Source organism: Vigna unguiculata, chromosome 10 (genome assembly GCF_004118075.2).
Source record: "Vigna unguiculata cultivar IT97K-499-35 chromosome 10, ASM411807v1, whole genome shotgun sequence".
Taxonomy (NCBI): Eukaryota; Viridiplantae; Streptophyta; class Magnoliopsida; order Fabales; family Fabaceae; genus Vigna; species Vigna unguiculata.
The window spans coordinates 40,179,914-40,195,152 of NC_040288.1; the positions used below are offsets into that span (position 1 = coordinate 40,179,914).

General features: G+C 34.6%; 3 protein-coding genes across 4 annotated transcripts; 2 read left to right on the top strand and 1 right to left on the bottom strand.

The window, feature by feature from the left end:
- Positions 1-652: 652 nt before the first annotated feature.
- Positions 653-5,710, top strand: LOC114166828 (protein MLN51 homolog). The gene is made up of 12 exons (XM_028051679.1): positions 653-1,736; positions 2,164-2,266; positions 2,363-2,568; positions 2,661-3,490; positions 3,798-3,906; positions 4,201-4,314; positions 4,447-4,502; positions 4,591-4,636; positions 4,761-4,823; positions 4,911-4,986; positions 5,157-5,212; positions 5,443-5,710. The coding sequence occupies exons 1-9, from the start codon at positions 1,237-1,239 to the stop codon at positions 4,786-4,788; spliced, it is 1,992 nt and encodes a 663-aa protein (XP_027907480.1). The 5' UTR covers positions 653-1,236; the 3' UTR covers positions 4,789-4,823; positions 4,911-4,986; positions 5,157-5,212; positions 5,443-5,710.
- A 1,514-nt stretch (positions 5,711-7,224) lies between these two features.
- LOC114166246 lies at positions 7,225-10,534 on the top strand. 2 transcript variants are annotated; one of them, XM_028050957.1, is made up of 5 exons: positions 7,225-8,291; positions 8,584-9,127; positions 9,217-9,436; positions 9,558-9,614; positions 10,118-10,205. In XM_028050957.1, exons 1-5 carry the CDS (start codon positions 7,313-7,315, stop codon positions 10,118-10,120), a joined length of 1,803 nt encoding a protein of 600 aa, XP_027906758.1. In that variant the 5' UTR covers positions 7,225-7,312; the 3' UTR covers positions 10,121-10,205. The 2 variants fall into 2 exon arrangements, with proteins under 2 accessions (XP_027906758.1, XP_027906757.1); XM_028050956.1 differs by having other exon boundaries at positions 7,313-8,291; positions 10,121-10,534.
- Positions 10,535-12,990: 2,456 nt separating this feature from the next.
- On the bottom strand, positions 12,991-14,464 carry LOC114165775 (F-box/kelch-repeat protein At1g80440-like). Its single transcript, XM_028050358.1, has one exon. The coding sequence runs from the start codon at positions 14,241-14,243 to the stop codon at positions 13,179-13,181; it is 1,065 nt and encodes a 354-aa protein (XP_027906159.1). The 5' UTR covers positions 14,244-14,464; the 3' UTR covers positions 12,991-13,178.
- Between the last annotated feature and the right edge of the window lie 775 nt (positions 14,465-15,239).

The following is a 15,239-nucleotide window of genomic DNA, read 5'->3' on the forward strand; positions in this document are numbered from 1 at the left end:
TAAAATGAATTTGTCAATTGCATGTCACTATCTATTTGAATTAACATATACCAGATAAATCTCCTTTTATTTAATCTTTGCTTAGATTTTTTAACTATGTGTTTTTCATTATTGATTGTCCAATGATATATTCACAAGTTTCGCTTTTCATGCATAATATCTAATTGTTTTTTATACACAAAAAGAAGAAATATCACATGAAAAGACAATTATATATATATATATAATATGAATTTCTATTTTTCATGTTAAAATTTGTTTTCTAATTTTATTTTTTGAATATTTTTAATTTTAACTATTTTTTTTAAATTTAACCATTTTTTATTTAAAAATAATCTACAAAATAAATAAAATATATTTACGGTAAAACAAATAAAATATAATAAAAATTTTATTATTTTTTAATTTCATAAAAAAAACAAACATATGTGCGCTTTCAGTTATTGAAAAAAAAAACAATCTTTTAGTTACAAGTCAAAATAAAATCCTATCAACAAAATTAATATGTAGGAATAATCCTATCTAATCTAATGTTTTTTAAATTTTAAATTAAAATTTGTGATTATTAACATTTGAATGAATGTTAAACTGTATATAAAGCTGGAGGAGACTATTATAATCTTTTTCAAATCATAAAACAACTGATGAATTGTAACGTGTCTTCTTCTCTATAGTTCAGCACTTGGATTACTCCAATTTTTTCAACCTTGATCTTATTTTATATTTTGATGATCTCAGTGCAGAAGTTGAGGGTTCTTGAGATTCCAAATCTGAAATAAAGGCAGTGTTCCCCAAAAAAATCATCAGATAATTCATTCTTCTTAACAGTGTCACCTATTTTTAGTTTTTAACTCCTCACTTCTCTCTACAAATCTTTTTGCTCACACTCAAATCCTTCAATCCTTCTACGTTTTCTCAGAACACCACGCAACCCAACAATTCACTCCTTTTCCGCTTCAACTTTCTTAGATTCACACTTGCCCTTGCCGTTTATCTATTCTCATAATCTCTCAATTTTTGGGCTTTTTCGATTTCACTGAAGAAACTTCTCATGTAGGGTTTCGATTATTGAGGGGGAAATTTCGGATTTGATTACTTATTTGACCACTTTCGGGTTTTGGCGTTTGGTATTTGTTGAAATTTGTGATTTTGTAAGGTTTCGCTTTGTGGGGGGTTTCTGTTCGGAAAATTCTAGGTTTTGGTCGGGGTTTATCGGGTGTTGCTCTTTTGGTGTTAATGGCTACCCCGGTTGAAGAAAACAACGTTGAGTATGATAGTGATCCCGAAGAGGCAAAGAGACCGTTAACAATGCGGAGGCGCGAAGCAAGCGATGACGAAGAAGAAGCCGAAGGAGAAGAAGTCACTGATAAGAGGGAAGTTGGTAGAGTAGAGGTTCGTTCTGAAGATGACATAGATGATGAAGGAGGTGTTGAAGATTATGCTAATGATGGTGATGATGTTGAAGAAGGAGAAGAAGAATTGCAAGAAGAAGAAGAAGAAGAAGAAGAAGTTGAAGAAATGTACGAGGAGAAGGGTGCAAGTTGGGGGGTTGAGGCTGAGGGTCCAGTGGTTGTGGCTAAGGAATCTGATGATTATGATGTCAGACCCCCTTTGGAAGATTCTGCTGAGGACCATTCCGAGGAGAAAAAGGAGTCTGATCCATTTGCGGTGCCCACAGCCGGAGCTTTTTACATGCACGATGATCGATTTCGGGACAATGCTGGTACCCGCAACAGGTATGTGATGTTTACTTCTAATTATTTTCATTATGCCAAACATAACCTCGTGGAATATGTGCATACAATGTAATGATTCATTAATACTTAACTTGGAATTTCGTGGTTGAGCTTGCTAGGACCACTGTTGTATGGTAGTTTCAGCTTAATAATGGTCTCGAGTTTTAGTCCTGGATATTGAGCTTTGTCACCCTGTGTGGTCCTACTCGGCTTGTGCATTACTTTTTCTAGTGATCTATGTCAAAGAAAATGTTTTCGAATTAGTCAGAATGCATTGTCTTTTCTCGTGTTTAATTTTGATACACTGATGATGGATACTCTATTCTCTAGTCTCACCTTAGATGTGTTTTTTAAAATAGTTCATACAAAATTCAACAATTTTACTCTACTTGGCAATTGATGTCTTGTTTTTTTATCTCCCTCGTAGATGGATACATGGTGGAGGAAGGAGACTGTGGGAATCCAAAGATGACAAGAAATGGGGTCATGATAAATTTGAGCAAATTTTGCACGAAAAGCATTATGAGGAGGTAGTGATCTTTAAAGTGCTTTGTGGTCAATCATATCTGTTGGTTCTATTGTGATTTTTCTAGCGCTCCTTCTAATGCTTTTTGTCTAAAATTTAGAGGAGACCTTCTAAGGGTAATTATCGTGGTCGTGGTAATGGTCGAGGCACTGATTATAGAGGGTACGTACGAGGAAGTAAGAAAGGATATGATAGCAGCAGCGATCAAAATCAGACACCTAAGAGTGTTGTGAGAGGGAGAGGCCCCCAAAGGTATGAACGTAGCAACAAATTCAATGGTCCATCTCCCCAAGTGCAAAATAAACAGTAAGTACAAGCTTCATTTTATAAAATTTGCAGGAAACTGGAGACCTATAGCCTCAAGAGGCATTCTGATACAAATTATTTTGTTTTCCTAGATCTGGGAAATCTCGTGTGAGAAATTCAAATGTTAGTTTGGAGAGGACTTCGACACGATCTTCCCATGCAGAATCTGACACTGTGCCTGCTAAAAATCAAATGCTCGCATCAAATTTGAATTCAGCTTCCCCACCATATTACCCATCAGGCTCTTCCAGCAATGATATTAATTTGGCACAAAAAAGGGAGGTGCAAACCGGTGGTGGTAGAAGGAATGTTGGTCCTGTTGTCGTGGATGAGGGTTTTCCAGTTCAACAAAAGAATGCTCCGATTCAGGGAAAGAATGTTGTTGATTCCATCAGCATGTCAAAGTTGTATATTAATGAATCCACCCCTCAATCTGTTGGAAAGCCTTCGAACAATGTCCGTATGGCACGACCTGGATCTTCTGTTGTCGATGCTTCTCAATCTCCTCACCCAAGGGCTTCTGGGTCTGGGAGGGGAGTATCAATCCCAGTACAGACAAATTTTCAGCGTTCTAATAAAGTTTCTCCATCAGAATTCCAGGCTATTCAGACAAGCACTGTTCCGGGTAGGAATTCAACTTCTGTGCAACCTACTGCCCCACAGTTGGGCCAAAGACCTGGCAGTGGGTCTCCACTGTCTCCCCCCTCCAAAACATCCATTCCAATTAATTCACATGATTCTGGAGAATTGGATTCAGGGTCAGAATCAGGTAAAGGCAAAGGGGCTTTGGTTGGGAAGGGGAGAGGAGGTTCACATGGCGCAGGAAGGGGAGCTTTTGTTTATGGTGGGGCACAAGTAATAGGCACCGCTGGAAATGTGGGTGTTAGCCATGGAGATCCAAACTTCCCTGCCTTCTTGCCGGGTTTGTACCAACATTACTGTCCTTGTGGAAATCAACCTATTATTTATTATTAAAACATCTGATGTTGGAATGCAATTTCTTATTTCTCATGTGAAATTAGTTGTAAGTTATAGAGCTATGTGTGCCGTGTAGAAAATTAAGTAATTCTTCTATTTATTGTTAAAATGGAAACATACTCTGGTATTAACACCCATTTTTCTTTTAGTTTGCTTCTAGTCCTTTCTGAACAAGACTCAGCAGTTATCATTTTCTGTTAATTTGTCTGTTAAGGATTTCCTGATTTTGACTAGATTTTGATGGAATGCAGTCATGCAATTTGGGGGCCAGCATCCTGGGGGTATAGGAGTTCCTGCTGTTGGCATGGCATTCCCTGGATATGTTGCTCAGCCTCAATTGGGAAAGTCAGAAATGACATGGTATGGGTAAATCTCCAATTTTTACGTGTTGAGTAATGTTTTCAGGAATTGGCAATTCACATGTTTTAGTGCCTTTTGTCACGGTCTTAATATCTCTCTACTTTTCTATAAGAACAGTCTATATCAATGACAACAAATCATGATAGCAGATATTTTAGAAGGGGATCACAAGAACATCTCGCTCATTTGTGTTAAATAGTTCCTTTTTTACTTAAAATGGAAAAACATTTTGATTCCTTTTTGTTCCCTCTCTATTGGATCCCATAATAATATTTCCATCCTCCTTTGGTTTAGGCTACCAGTCTTGGCTGGTACTGCAGGAGCTTTAGGGGCTACATACCCATACCTTGCTGTTGATGGTGCAAGCAGTCACCAATCTGGACAGGCCTCTGCAATGGGTACCTCAAGGTTGGCCAAGTTTTGTAGCATTAGGATATTTTCATATCACATAGTACTTACCACCATTTCCTTTCCAATGTTCCTAAATCCTATTGCTCGAGGCTTGATTTATTATTTTCTGTTGTTATCCAACCTGTGCAGCAAGGACCATAATGTTAACAAAGCTAATAATGAATTGAAGCCACCTCAGAAATCTGGTAAATATTTTCATGTTCCATTTCCTCTTATACTCTATCAATTGCCCTTGGTTACTAACATTATCATTTTTTATTCGTCTGTCTGTAGAGCTTGCAAGTGAAGAGTTTGGACAAAGGCAGAATAAACCCCGAAGGCAAGTTGGATTGTAAAACCATTTTAAATTTTAATTATTATTGTTGTGGACATGGCCATGGGAACGCACATCCTGTTTGTGTATTAGATATTTAATAATGAATGTCTGGTTATGCTATATGCAGATACTCAGAGATGAATTTTGGTCAGTGAATATGGTGCACTTTGTTTGAAGTAAACCGATAAAGGTTTGTTATTTCCTAGTGAAGATCTCGTTGTTGTTATTACCATTATTGCTTCAAATTCTGAGTTTTGGTAATTTTGTGATTTTACAGGCCTTTCTCCAGGCCCTTAGTTCTCTAGCTTTTCATCTGGAGCACTTTGGGCTACCATAAGTTTCAGAATTTTCAGGTAACCTTGTAGCTACTGAACTTGTGTTTTTATTTAAAGGTTTTATTCTGTAATTGTGAGGTGTACTTGGGATTCATCATTCAAACTTTTTTTGTTGCTTACAGAACTTGGTATTTTTGAATACTTATCAGTTTCATTTTTCTACCCCTTCCCTATTTTCTACACTCCAGCTATATAACACCTGCTATTGCTGTTCCCATCGTACAAGTACTTGTTAAATTGGAAGGTATGGATTAATAATTACTAGTTTATGTTGGTGGATTTGACTCTTCTAAAGTGAGTAATTTCACTTTGGAGAAAAGTAAGTAATCTTTAGAATATGACTTTTAGTTTTTTTTACAACAATTGAAGTTTACTTAATTTCCTCTCTCTAAAGTGAGTCTCTCATACTTGAGGAGTCAAATCTCTATACCCTTGTGATCAAGAAAATATTGACAATTCCTGGGTTCTTTCCAGGTTCTTCTCGCAGTTTGGTTTCTTATTAGTGAAGCATTTGTGAAACACACGCAGGCTTCTCTAGAATTAATAATAGAGAAAAGGCTATAGTTATTATCATTTTGCAGCAGCTGATTACATTGTGGGTGAAAATTTTCTCATGTAAAGGTTTTTGTATTCATCTGGTTTTGACCATGTGCTTCTATCATCTATAAGCTTGAGACATTTTAATGTTTTGTTCCTTTTCTAAAAAATTTCAATTGTTTGCTATCAAAGGGTTGAATATGCAGTTTTGCTTGTTTCCTACAGTATCAATAACTTTTGATTGTTACCCGTGAAAGTTGCTTTTAAGGAACTTTTGTTCTTTTAAGTAAGTTGTAAATATTTTTCAATTTTATGTTCTAACTATATTATTCAATTTTCTCTATAAGGTTTTAATTTATCATAGAACAGAAAAAAAAAATGTAGTTTTCCTCGTTCAATTTTGTCATTCGACTTGAGAGGGTCCAAGATTTCTATTATATCATAAAGTTTCAAATTTTGAGACTATTCTCCTTAACAGAACAGTAAAAAGAATATATCCCATTTAAGCAAATCAGTGACATGAAAACTGATACAATTTGTCTGTATAATATTTAATTAAATTCTTATTTTTCCAAATTAACTAAAGAAAACTAGCTTCATTACATTAATGACAAGAATTTATAGGTATAATACAGAAAAAGTTGGTAAACTATTATGCCAATCGTGGCGCGTAAATATTCGCTACTTAGCTGTTTTATAGATTGTCCTAGTTCAACCAATATGCATAAGTCAAGTGGCTATTTTAATATGCTTTCAGAAATAGTTGTATTTTCCAATAAAAAAATGAAAAATGTTAAAATCTATTTTAAATGAAAAAATATGAAGATGAACATGTTGCGGTGCAAAATTTAATACATTTGAGTTTTATTATTGAAAATGTTTGATAATTTAAAAAAAAAAAAAAACTCTTAAAAAATTAACTTTGTATCTAAATATATCCTACATGATCCTTGTTTCAAAGTGTTTCTTTAAGATCATATTTAAAACAATTCTATCCGAACAAAGCGATACTATCTATTATTAAGTTGGAACAATTTCACTCTCTTGTTAATCAATTATTCAATGAAAGCATTCACCGAATAATAATTAAATTACGTTATAATAGAAATTGAAAGAACCTTTCCTCATCCTTTTTGCTCTGATGTGATGTGTCCTCCGAATTTGCACATGAGAGTTGTTGCGACCTGCGAGCCCTCTAATAATTAATTCAATGATTTATGAAAAAATATTCTTAAATCACAATGAGACAATACAAGTTTTTTTTTTTTTTTAAATATTCTTCATACGAAAAAGATAAAAAGAAAAAATTATCACTTATATATAACATCAGTTTTTTGGACTGATTATTTATGCTTTACTCACAAAGAGAATTGAGTTTGTTATGGTTGACCAACCCAATACATGTGCAACGCACGTGCATTCGTTCTCTGTCAAACTCATACCCCTCTGTCTCTTCTCTTCAGCTTTTTGTTTGTTCAGTTGTTGAACTCTCGTTTTCGGATGAAGGAGCAATTCAAGAATAGTCGTTGACCCTGAAAGCACAAATCTTTAAACCATTGAAGAACACGAAAAATGCATCAAGAACTGTAACACACCTTTTCTTTACCATTTTTTTTCCTTTCACTGTTTCTTTCTTTGTAAAACTTGAGCTTCCTATATATATATATATATATATATATATATATATATATATATATATATATATATATGGTAGAACCAACAATGCTGAAAGAAGTGATCCTGAAAAGGAAGTGAATTTACAAAAGGGTCTCGAGTTTCTTCAATGATATAGTCAACGATACTACTAATGGAGGACTGCAACAACAACAAAGGAGAAGTTCATGCAAATTTTACAAAGCTGAAGAACTCTTCAGCAAGATCAGGTATCAGTTTGAAATCTTCCTCCTCTGTAAGGTCGAGTCCACAAAATTCTCCTTCATTTCAGCGACCACATTGTACCTTAACACCGAGAAGAGAAGGCAAGGGTGTTGCACAGTGCTATGGCAGCAACCGGATACTGTTATGGCTGCTTCTGATAACCCTTTGGGCTTATCTTGGATTTTTCGTACAGTCTAGGTGGGCACATGATGAAAAAGAGGAGGAATTTTCAGGCTTTAAAAGCAGACAAAGTGATGCAGCAAACTCTTACGTTGAACAGAATCAGCATCATGATTTGATTGCAAAGAACGTTTCTTTGTCTGTTAACATCGAACAAGTTGTGAACAAACCAATAGATGTGGCTTTGGCCAAGAAAGAATATGGTGTTCAAGTTCAATCTCAGATTAAAGCTAGCTCAAGGAAAAGAAGAAGGCGACCAATGCATGTTTTGAGAGGTAAGAGGAGGAGAAAACATAAACTTGTGATGAGTAGTGGTTTGGAGGAGATGGAGCCAGAGATTCCCTCAAGGAATTCTACCTATGGATTCCTTGTTGGTCCATTTGGTTCTTTAGAAGATAGAATTCTGCAGTGGAATCCTCAGGGGAGTTATGAAACCTGTAACATAAAAGGGGACTTTGCAGGCCTTGTTTGGTCAAGAAAGTTTGTTTTGATCTTTCATGAGCTTTCCATGACTGGAGCTCCACTTTCAATGATGGAGTTGGCAACTGAACTCTTGAGTTGTGAGGCTTCTGTTCATGCTGTTGTTCTTAGCAAAAAGGGTGGTTTGATGCAAGAACTTGCTAGGAGACAAATCAAGGTGCTTGATGATAAAGCATATCTCAGCTTCAAAACTGCAGCAAAGGCTGATCTTGTCATTGCTGGATCAGCTGTCTGTGCATCATGGATTGGTATGAACACATTGCTTAAGTTTTTCCTTATGCAGTGTCTGAAAGTGCATGGTAAATAATGCAAAACCAACATCAATTTCTACAATAATGCAGAACCCGCATAAAAGTTACCAAAATATCAGAGCCTTAGTTGAAAATGAGATAGGAAAAGTTGTTGTATATGCTTATTTTGAAAACTTCAATCATATATCATGAAAACTTCTGGCATTGTTCAATGATATGAACAATTGCTTGTTACTCTGTACTTGTTGTATACATGTTCTCTTACTTGAACACCGTTGCATGTTTCCAGAACAATACATTGAACATTTTCCTGCTGGAGCAAGAAAAGTTGCATGGTGGATTATGGAAAACAGACGAGAGTATTTTGATCGTGCAAAGGATATGTTACACAGAGTGAAAATATTGATCTTTCTGTCTGAAGCACAATCTAAGCAATGGAAAAAGTGGTGTGAAGAAGAAAGCATAAAATTGAGATTACAGCCAGCACTTGTTCCATTGTCTGTCAATGATGAACTAGCTTTTGTAGCAGGCATTCCCTCCACACACAGTACTCAATCCTTCAGTGCTGCAAAAATGGATGAGAGAAGAAAGTTGCTGAGAGATTCAGTTCGAAGAGAAATGGGGTTAAGTGATAATGACATGCTTGTTATGACTCTGAGCAGCATCAACCGTGGGAAGGGTCAACTATTTCTTCTTGAATCAGCAAGAAAAATTGTAGAAGATGAACCATTGCACCATGAGGATAAGAAAATGGCAGTGTCATCAAATGATGGAGAACACCATGATAATAGTAGTGTAGCCTTCAACAACATCTCAAGCACATTTATAAAAAGGTTACATGAATCTCAAAACTTTAGGATGGTGTAGTGTAGTATAGTATATTTGTTGATTGCAGTGTTGATGCATATTTTTGTGTTCACAGCAAGGAAGTGTTGTCTCACAACAATGTAACAACTGCACAATCTCTGAAAATTCTCATTGGTTCTGTGGGATCTAAGAGCAACAAAGTGGATTATGTTAAAGTTCTTTTAAGATTTTTAGCACAGCATTCAAACTTGTCAAAGTCAGTTCTCTGGACCTCAGCCACTACACATGTTGCCTCACTTTACTCTGCTGCAGATGTTTATGTCATAAACTCTCAGGTAAATAATGTTTGATTTGTGTGAAACATTCTCTGCATGCATTACTCTGATAGCATATATATTTTCATTACTCTGCTTGAAAACATACTCAGTTTCTTTTCTTTCTCAAAATGGTGTAAAGGGATTGGGAGAAACATTTGGAAGAGTGACTATAGAAGCAATGGCATTTGGTCTTCCGGTATGGCTTCCAATTTGCTTTCACTTTTCTTTTAATCACATATTATGGTAGTTTTATCCTTTGAAATGATGCTGATCAATTGAGTTTAGAAATGGAAAATTAGTTATCCTTAGATTTCTGTTGTCAAACAGCAACCTTTGAATAGATCACGAACGTGTTGTCCGGTAGCAGGTAAAATAATAGATATAACAAACAATAAATTTGACTAGAGGATACTCTAACTCGTGGTTCTGGTACAATGATAAGAAGTGGACTTTATGCTTAATTCAATCCTACAAAATCGGTTTGTAAAGTGAGGTTTGCATCCACTTATATACTATAAACTCGTCTTATCTCTAATCAATGTAAGATTTCCAACAAATATACCTTACTTATTTCTATGATTCGGTTAAGGTAGTTGATACTTGATAATCTCTAGGTTTTATGTCTCTATCTATGAACAAAGTTTATTAAATAGTACAAATGAATGTTGACATTTATTGTTTTCACTTAAAAACATGGAGTAGGTGCTTGGAACAGATGCTGGAGGAACGCAAGAAATTGTTGAGCATAATGTGACAGGTCTGGTTCATCCTATTGGTCGCACAGGGAACCATGTTCTTGCACAGCATCTCCGGTTTTTACTTAAAAACAGTTCTGCAAGAGAGAAAATGGGAATGGAAGGAAGAAAAAAGGTGCAGAGGATGTTCTTGAAACAGAACATGTATGAGAAATTTGCAGAGGTTCTTGTCATGTGCATGAAAACCAAATAACTGCTTTCATTCTTTCATTGGATTCAAATCACATACATGGTTGTGATTTCTTGTGTTTAGGATCAAAGGATTTTAGCTACCTCAGTACATAACTATTGTACATAATACATCTTTGTTGTTCACTTTTTAATCTTTTGTAGTTGAAGTGTTTGTCATTTTTTCATTAAATCTTCCTTAAACTTGGAATTTACAAATATCAACAAAAAAAAAAAAAGTCATGAAAAGTTTCAACTGACAAAATTTTATATCTTAACTGACATAAAATATTCATACTCACATTAATTTAAAAAAAAAAAAAAACTTTACTAAAATCAATTAAGAGATCATCTTAACTTACATGGTAAGAAAAAAACCATTTCAATAATGTCAAGTGAAAAATAATTTCTATTAATATCTAATTAAAAATCCTTCTTCTAAATTGTCCAAAAAATAGTTTTGATAATACTGAGAAAAAAAAATTGTTGGCATTAACTGAAAAATTACCTTATTAATATTGGTCATTTTTTTTGTTAATATCAATCAAAAAATAATCTAAACTTGTGTTAGTAAAAAGTAACTTTGTTTGACATTTTAAAACTAAAATAACTTGGATAATGTTGACTAAATATCTTGATTCCAGTAAAACTGAGGATATTCTGATTCAAAATTATTGACTGACTAATAACCAAAACCAAGTCAAAAAAGAAAATATGAAAAAAAAATAGATAAACTTTAAATAAAATATTGCCTTTTTAAAACTTCAAAATTCTCCAATTCTAAATATTGAAATTATTTTCTTAAATTTTAAAAATGTTGTCCAAATAACATATTTTATATTTTTTTAAGATAAAATATTATCTTAAAAACATGTGAATTAAACACATTCCAGGAGCTATTAGATTATTGGATAAGTGATGAATGCTTTCAAATAATGTTTGTGTGAATGATTCACCAAATTTCAATCTTTACTATTATATAATTAATGATTATATTCCTAAACAACAAATTTCTGTGTCAAACAAAACGAAATGACATATTTTAATTACCAATTATTGTTTTAATGCTTTCACTAACCTTGGATAATCATGGCAGTTGATAATTTCTGTTCTAAATCTCAAATGTATTATCTCTTTATGTTTTCATTATCAACTTTATCAAACTAATGTTGACATTAACGTTGACAAATCTTTTTGTCTATAGATTCTTATTAATGTTCTGATTTTTTGTTTGAGTGTCCAAAAATAGTTTTTCAATGAACTTTCAATTGATTTATTTTTAAGTTTCAAAATGTGGTCATATGATATTTTGAATAAGTATGAAATGTGACAATTATGTTTATTTTAGTTTAATTTTCAAATTGTTAAAATTAAAATTATAGAAAACATTAACGATGAAGCTTCTTAGTTATTAACAATTAAAATTTTATTTCTACAACTACCAATTTTAAAAATGCCTACACGTCTACACTAATAAAAATATAAAATCAAACAAATTCTTAAATACTTTATTTTTCAACCATTGACTTTCAATTTTTCATTTATATTCAAATCTTCTGCATTCAAAGCTGTTTAATTGTATTGTATTCATTTGCTTTTCTCACTATATAATTTCTTGATCCATTTAAATTCATTCATGCACTGTTCTTAACGTTTCATTAACTTCCTACTCATTCATTCATTATTTTCATTTAAATTTTCATTTAAATTCATGCATGCAGTTTCCGGTAGTAATTTATTTCTTAGTCACAATTCGTTTTCATTTAAATTCATTTATGTTTTTGCTCATCTCAATTTTGTTCCCATCAATATTTAATTTTGAAAAAATCTGATTAAAACAGGATATTATGTTTTTTCTCATTTCAATTTTGTTCCCATCAATATTTAATATTGAAAAAATCTCACAACAACAGATAAATGTCTTCCAAAACAAATGTTTCTTTCCTTCGATACAAATTATCGAATATTAATATTAAACATTCTCAAGTATTGTTCGTTTTAAATTTTGTCACAATTTTATCTTTAAATTAAGAATGGAAGAAGTCTCAATAATCTGAATAAAGATGTGAAACTTAGATATACCGGATCTAAGTTTGAAATTGATTTTAAGAAAAGATGCGTAGCATGTACGGTAAGGAGATAAATAGAATGAACAGATTGGATCATAACTAGACAAGTGTAAGGAATTTAGAGTTAGTTTTGGATAAAGAAAGGGTCACATTCACATAGAATGAGAATAACGAGGTCTTCTAGAACAAGTTGTTTTGTGGTGTCCCTTGCAATTCATTCATTCATTGATAACGAACCATTGCGTGGCACTGAGGCATTATCACAAACAGATAAAATGCACACAAAAAAGAAAAATTTGAGTCCACTTGCCTAGTAAAAATCAAACCACAATGCACCATAGAGAATAAGAGAAACAAGAACTTTCCAAATTTACACGTCACTTTTCTATTTAATCATGCTCCCGCATATAGTTACACTAATTATCTTTTCAAAAATGCACTCGTTTTTAAGTTTCAAAATGTTAAGGATACACACCATGATCCGTTTCCAACTCAAATTCTTTTCTTCTCATGTTTGCTATATTGGAGATTGGAAAGAGTAGAGAGATGAATTTCCATATGTAGACATTAAAACAAAAACTTTACGTACATCTTTTTTTATCACTTTATAGACCGAACAAAAACATTTTTTACATTTTTTTTTAATGAGAAATATGTATTAAGGTCTAGTGAAGCTATTTACAAAACCAACCCTAAATTTGTTTATGTTGTAAATTCTTAATTTGTATAATTTTTATATAGAAAAAAAAAAAGAAAAAGAAAAAAATTCTAAATCTCCAAAACGCAACCGGTTTGGACATGGCCCGTGAACCCTTCTGGGCAATCCAGTTTCCTCCAGTTGCAACTCACGAAATCGAAGGCAAAAGCCACGTGGACTTCACCGTAGCCGCTAGATCCAATCAAAACCAGTGTCCCATCAAACGCCCCAACGTACGCAACGTTGCGTATCTCCCCCGGCACCGTTGATATCTTCTGCCACGTGTTGCCACGAAGCGAGATCAAGTCCCCGCCGCTGCACAGAAACACCGCCTCGTCATCACCACCGTCCACTAACGTCCTCGGACACGTGGCGCAATCTAAGAAGTTCTCTTTCACTTCGTCCCAGCGCCATGTAGCAGGATCGAACTCCTCCGCGCTCTTCTCGAACCTTCCCTGCGTCTCCGTCGGGTAGCCCCCGACCACGAAGAACTTCCCGCGACGGAAAACGCCCTTGCACTCGTCCCGCTCCGCCGCCATGTCGGGAAGCGAAACCCACCGGTCCGAGGTAACATCATAGGCCAGCGCCGAACGCAGCGCGTTCTTCTCGTTGTCGTGTCCTCCGGCGACAAAAACCGTCCCCTTAGAATCCGACGCGCAAGCGAAAAACGTGCGGGGCCCACCCGGCATGTCCGCAGCGCGGCGCCACTCCGCCGACAAGAAATTGTACACAAACACGGAATTCGATGCTTCCCACGAATTCGGGTCCAGCCCGCCCAAAAGGACAAGATCGTGCCCCACACTAACTAACTGACAGAACATAGGTAACCCGGAACAAAACTCGGGCGGTGGTGGCAGCTCGGTCCAGTGACCCGTTTCCGGTTCGAACACGCTGAGACGGTAAACCGGGTTCGTCACTCGCTTGGTCGAACCAGTTCCCGGTTGGTGTCGAGCCTGAGCCATCGCTATGAGCTTCTGCGCGTGTTTCGTGCTACGGCGCTGACGGTGGTACTCCGGCGAGAGAATCTCCGATTTCCAGAGCTTGCACACCGACGCCACCGTGGGGAACTGCTGGTACGAAACCCGAATGAGACAGTCCCGTGCTACGTCCTGTGGTAGACCCGAAATCAACTCCATGGTATCGGAAATTAGTGAAATTGAAAAAAGATTGATTTTTTTGCAGTGTGTTAGTGAATTAACGAAGACCCATACACCGGAATCGCAGAAAGAAAGGATCTTGCGATGAAAAGAGAAAGAGGGTATGCGGAATTTTGAGAGATTTTGAGAGAAATGAGGTTGTGTTGTTTTGCTTTGGGTTTAGATTGTGTTGTGGGTTTGAAAGTTTGAGGGTTTGGGGTTTATAAAGAGGAGAAATTAGTGTGGGTTTGGGTAAAATGTGAGTGAACATGGTGGTGGTGTTCTAGAAGGATTTGATTACATTTAATTATGAGATGGACAACTTGGGATAGGACTTTATTTATTTATTTATTTTATTAAAAATTAAGGAACGGTCTATCCTATGTATTTTTATTTTTATTTTAATTTGGTGAATGATGCAAATGGCAGCAATTGGGTTACATGTTACATGGCCGTTGGTAAACTCAATAGCTGTTGCTTTTCAGTTTGTTATTAAAATGATATCATACCTTCTTTACTTTATCTTTGCAAATATCTATCTCCACATTCTAAGTTAGATCAAAAATAACGAAATTACAAATCCTGATTTATGGCTTTTTCTTCTTCTACCACCTTCGTCTATCACGTATTTAACTAATAACTTCCCGTTGAAGACATCAATTTGCAGTTGTATTGACACTTACAAAATAAATCGTATACGATTCTATAAAATTGTTGAAAATGATAAAATAGTTTCCAACACAAATTTTAAATGTTTTTTATTGTTAATCAAAATATTTCTCTTTTTTTTTAAATATGTTTTTGGTCCATTAAGTTTCAGTAAATTTTAAAATTAGTCTATTTTTAAAACTTTATACCAATTTAGTCATTCATCTTTAGAAATACGTGGATTTAGTTCTTCTTGCTAAATTTTGTTAAGTTTATTTAACATTTTAAACATATTTTATGATAATATTTTAGTTAACATTAAAGCGAAAATGTGTCAAATAGTGTAAA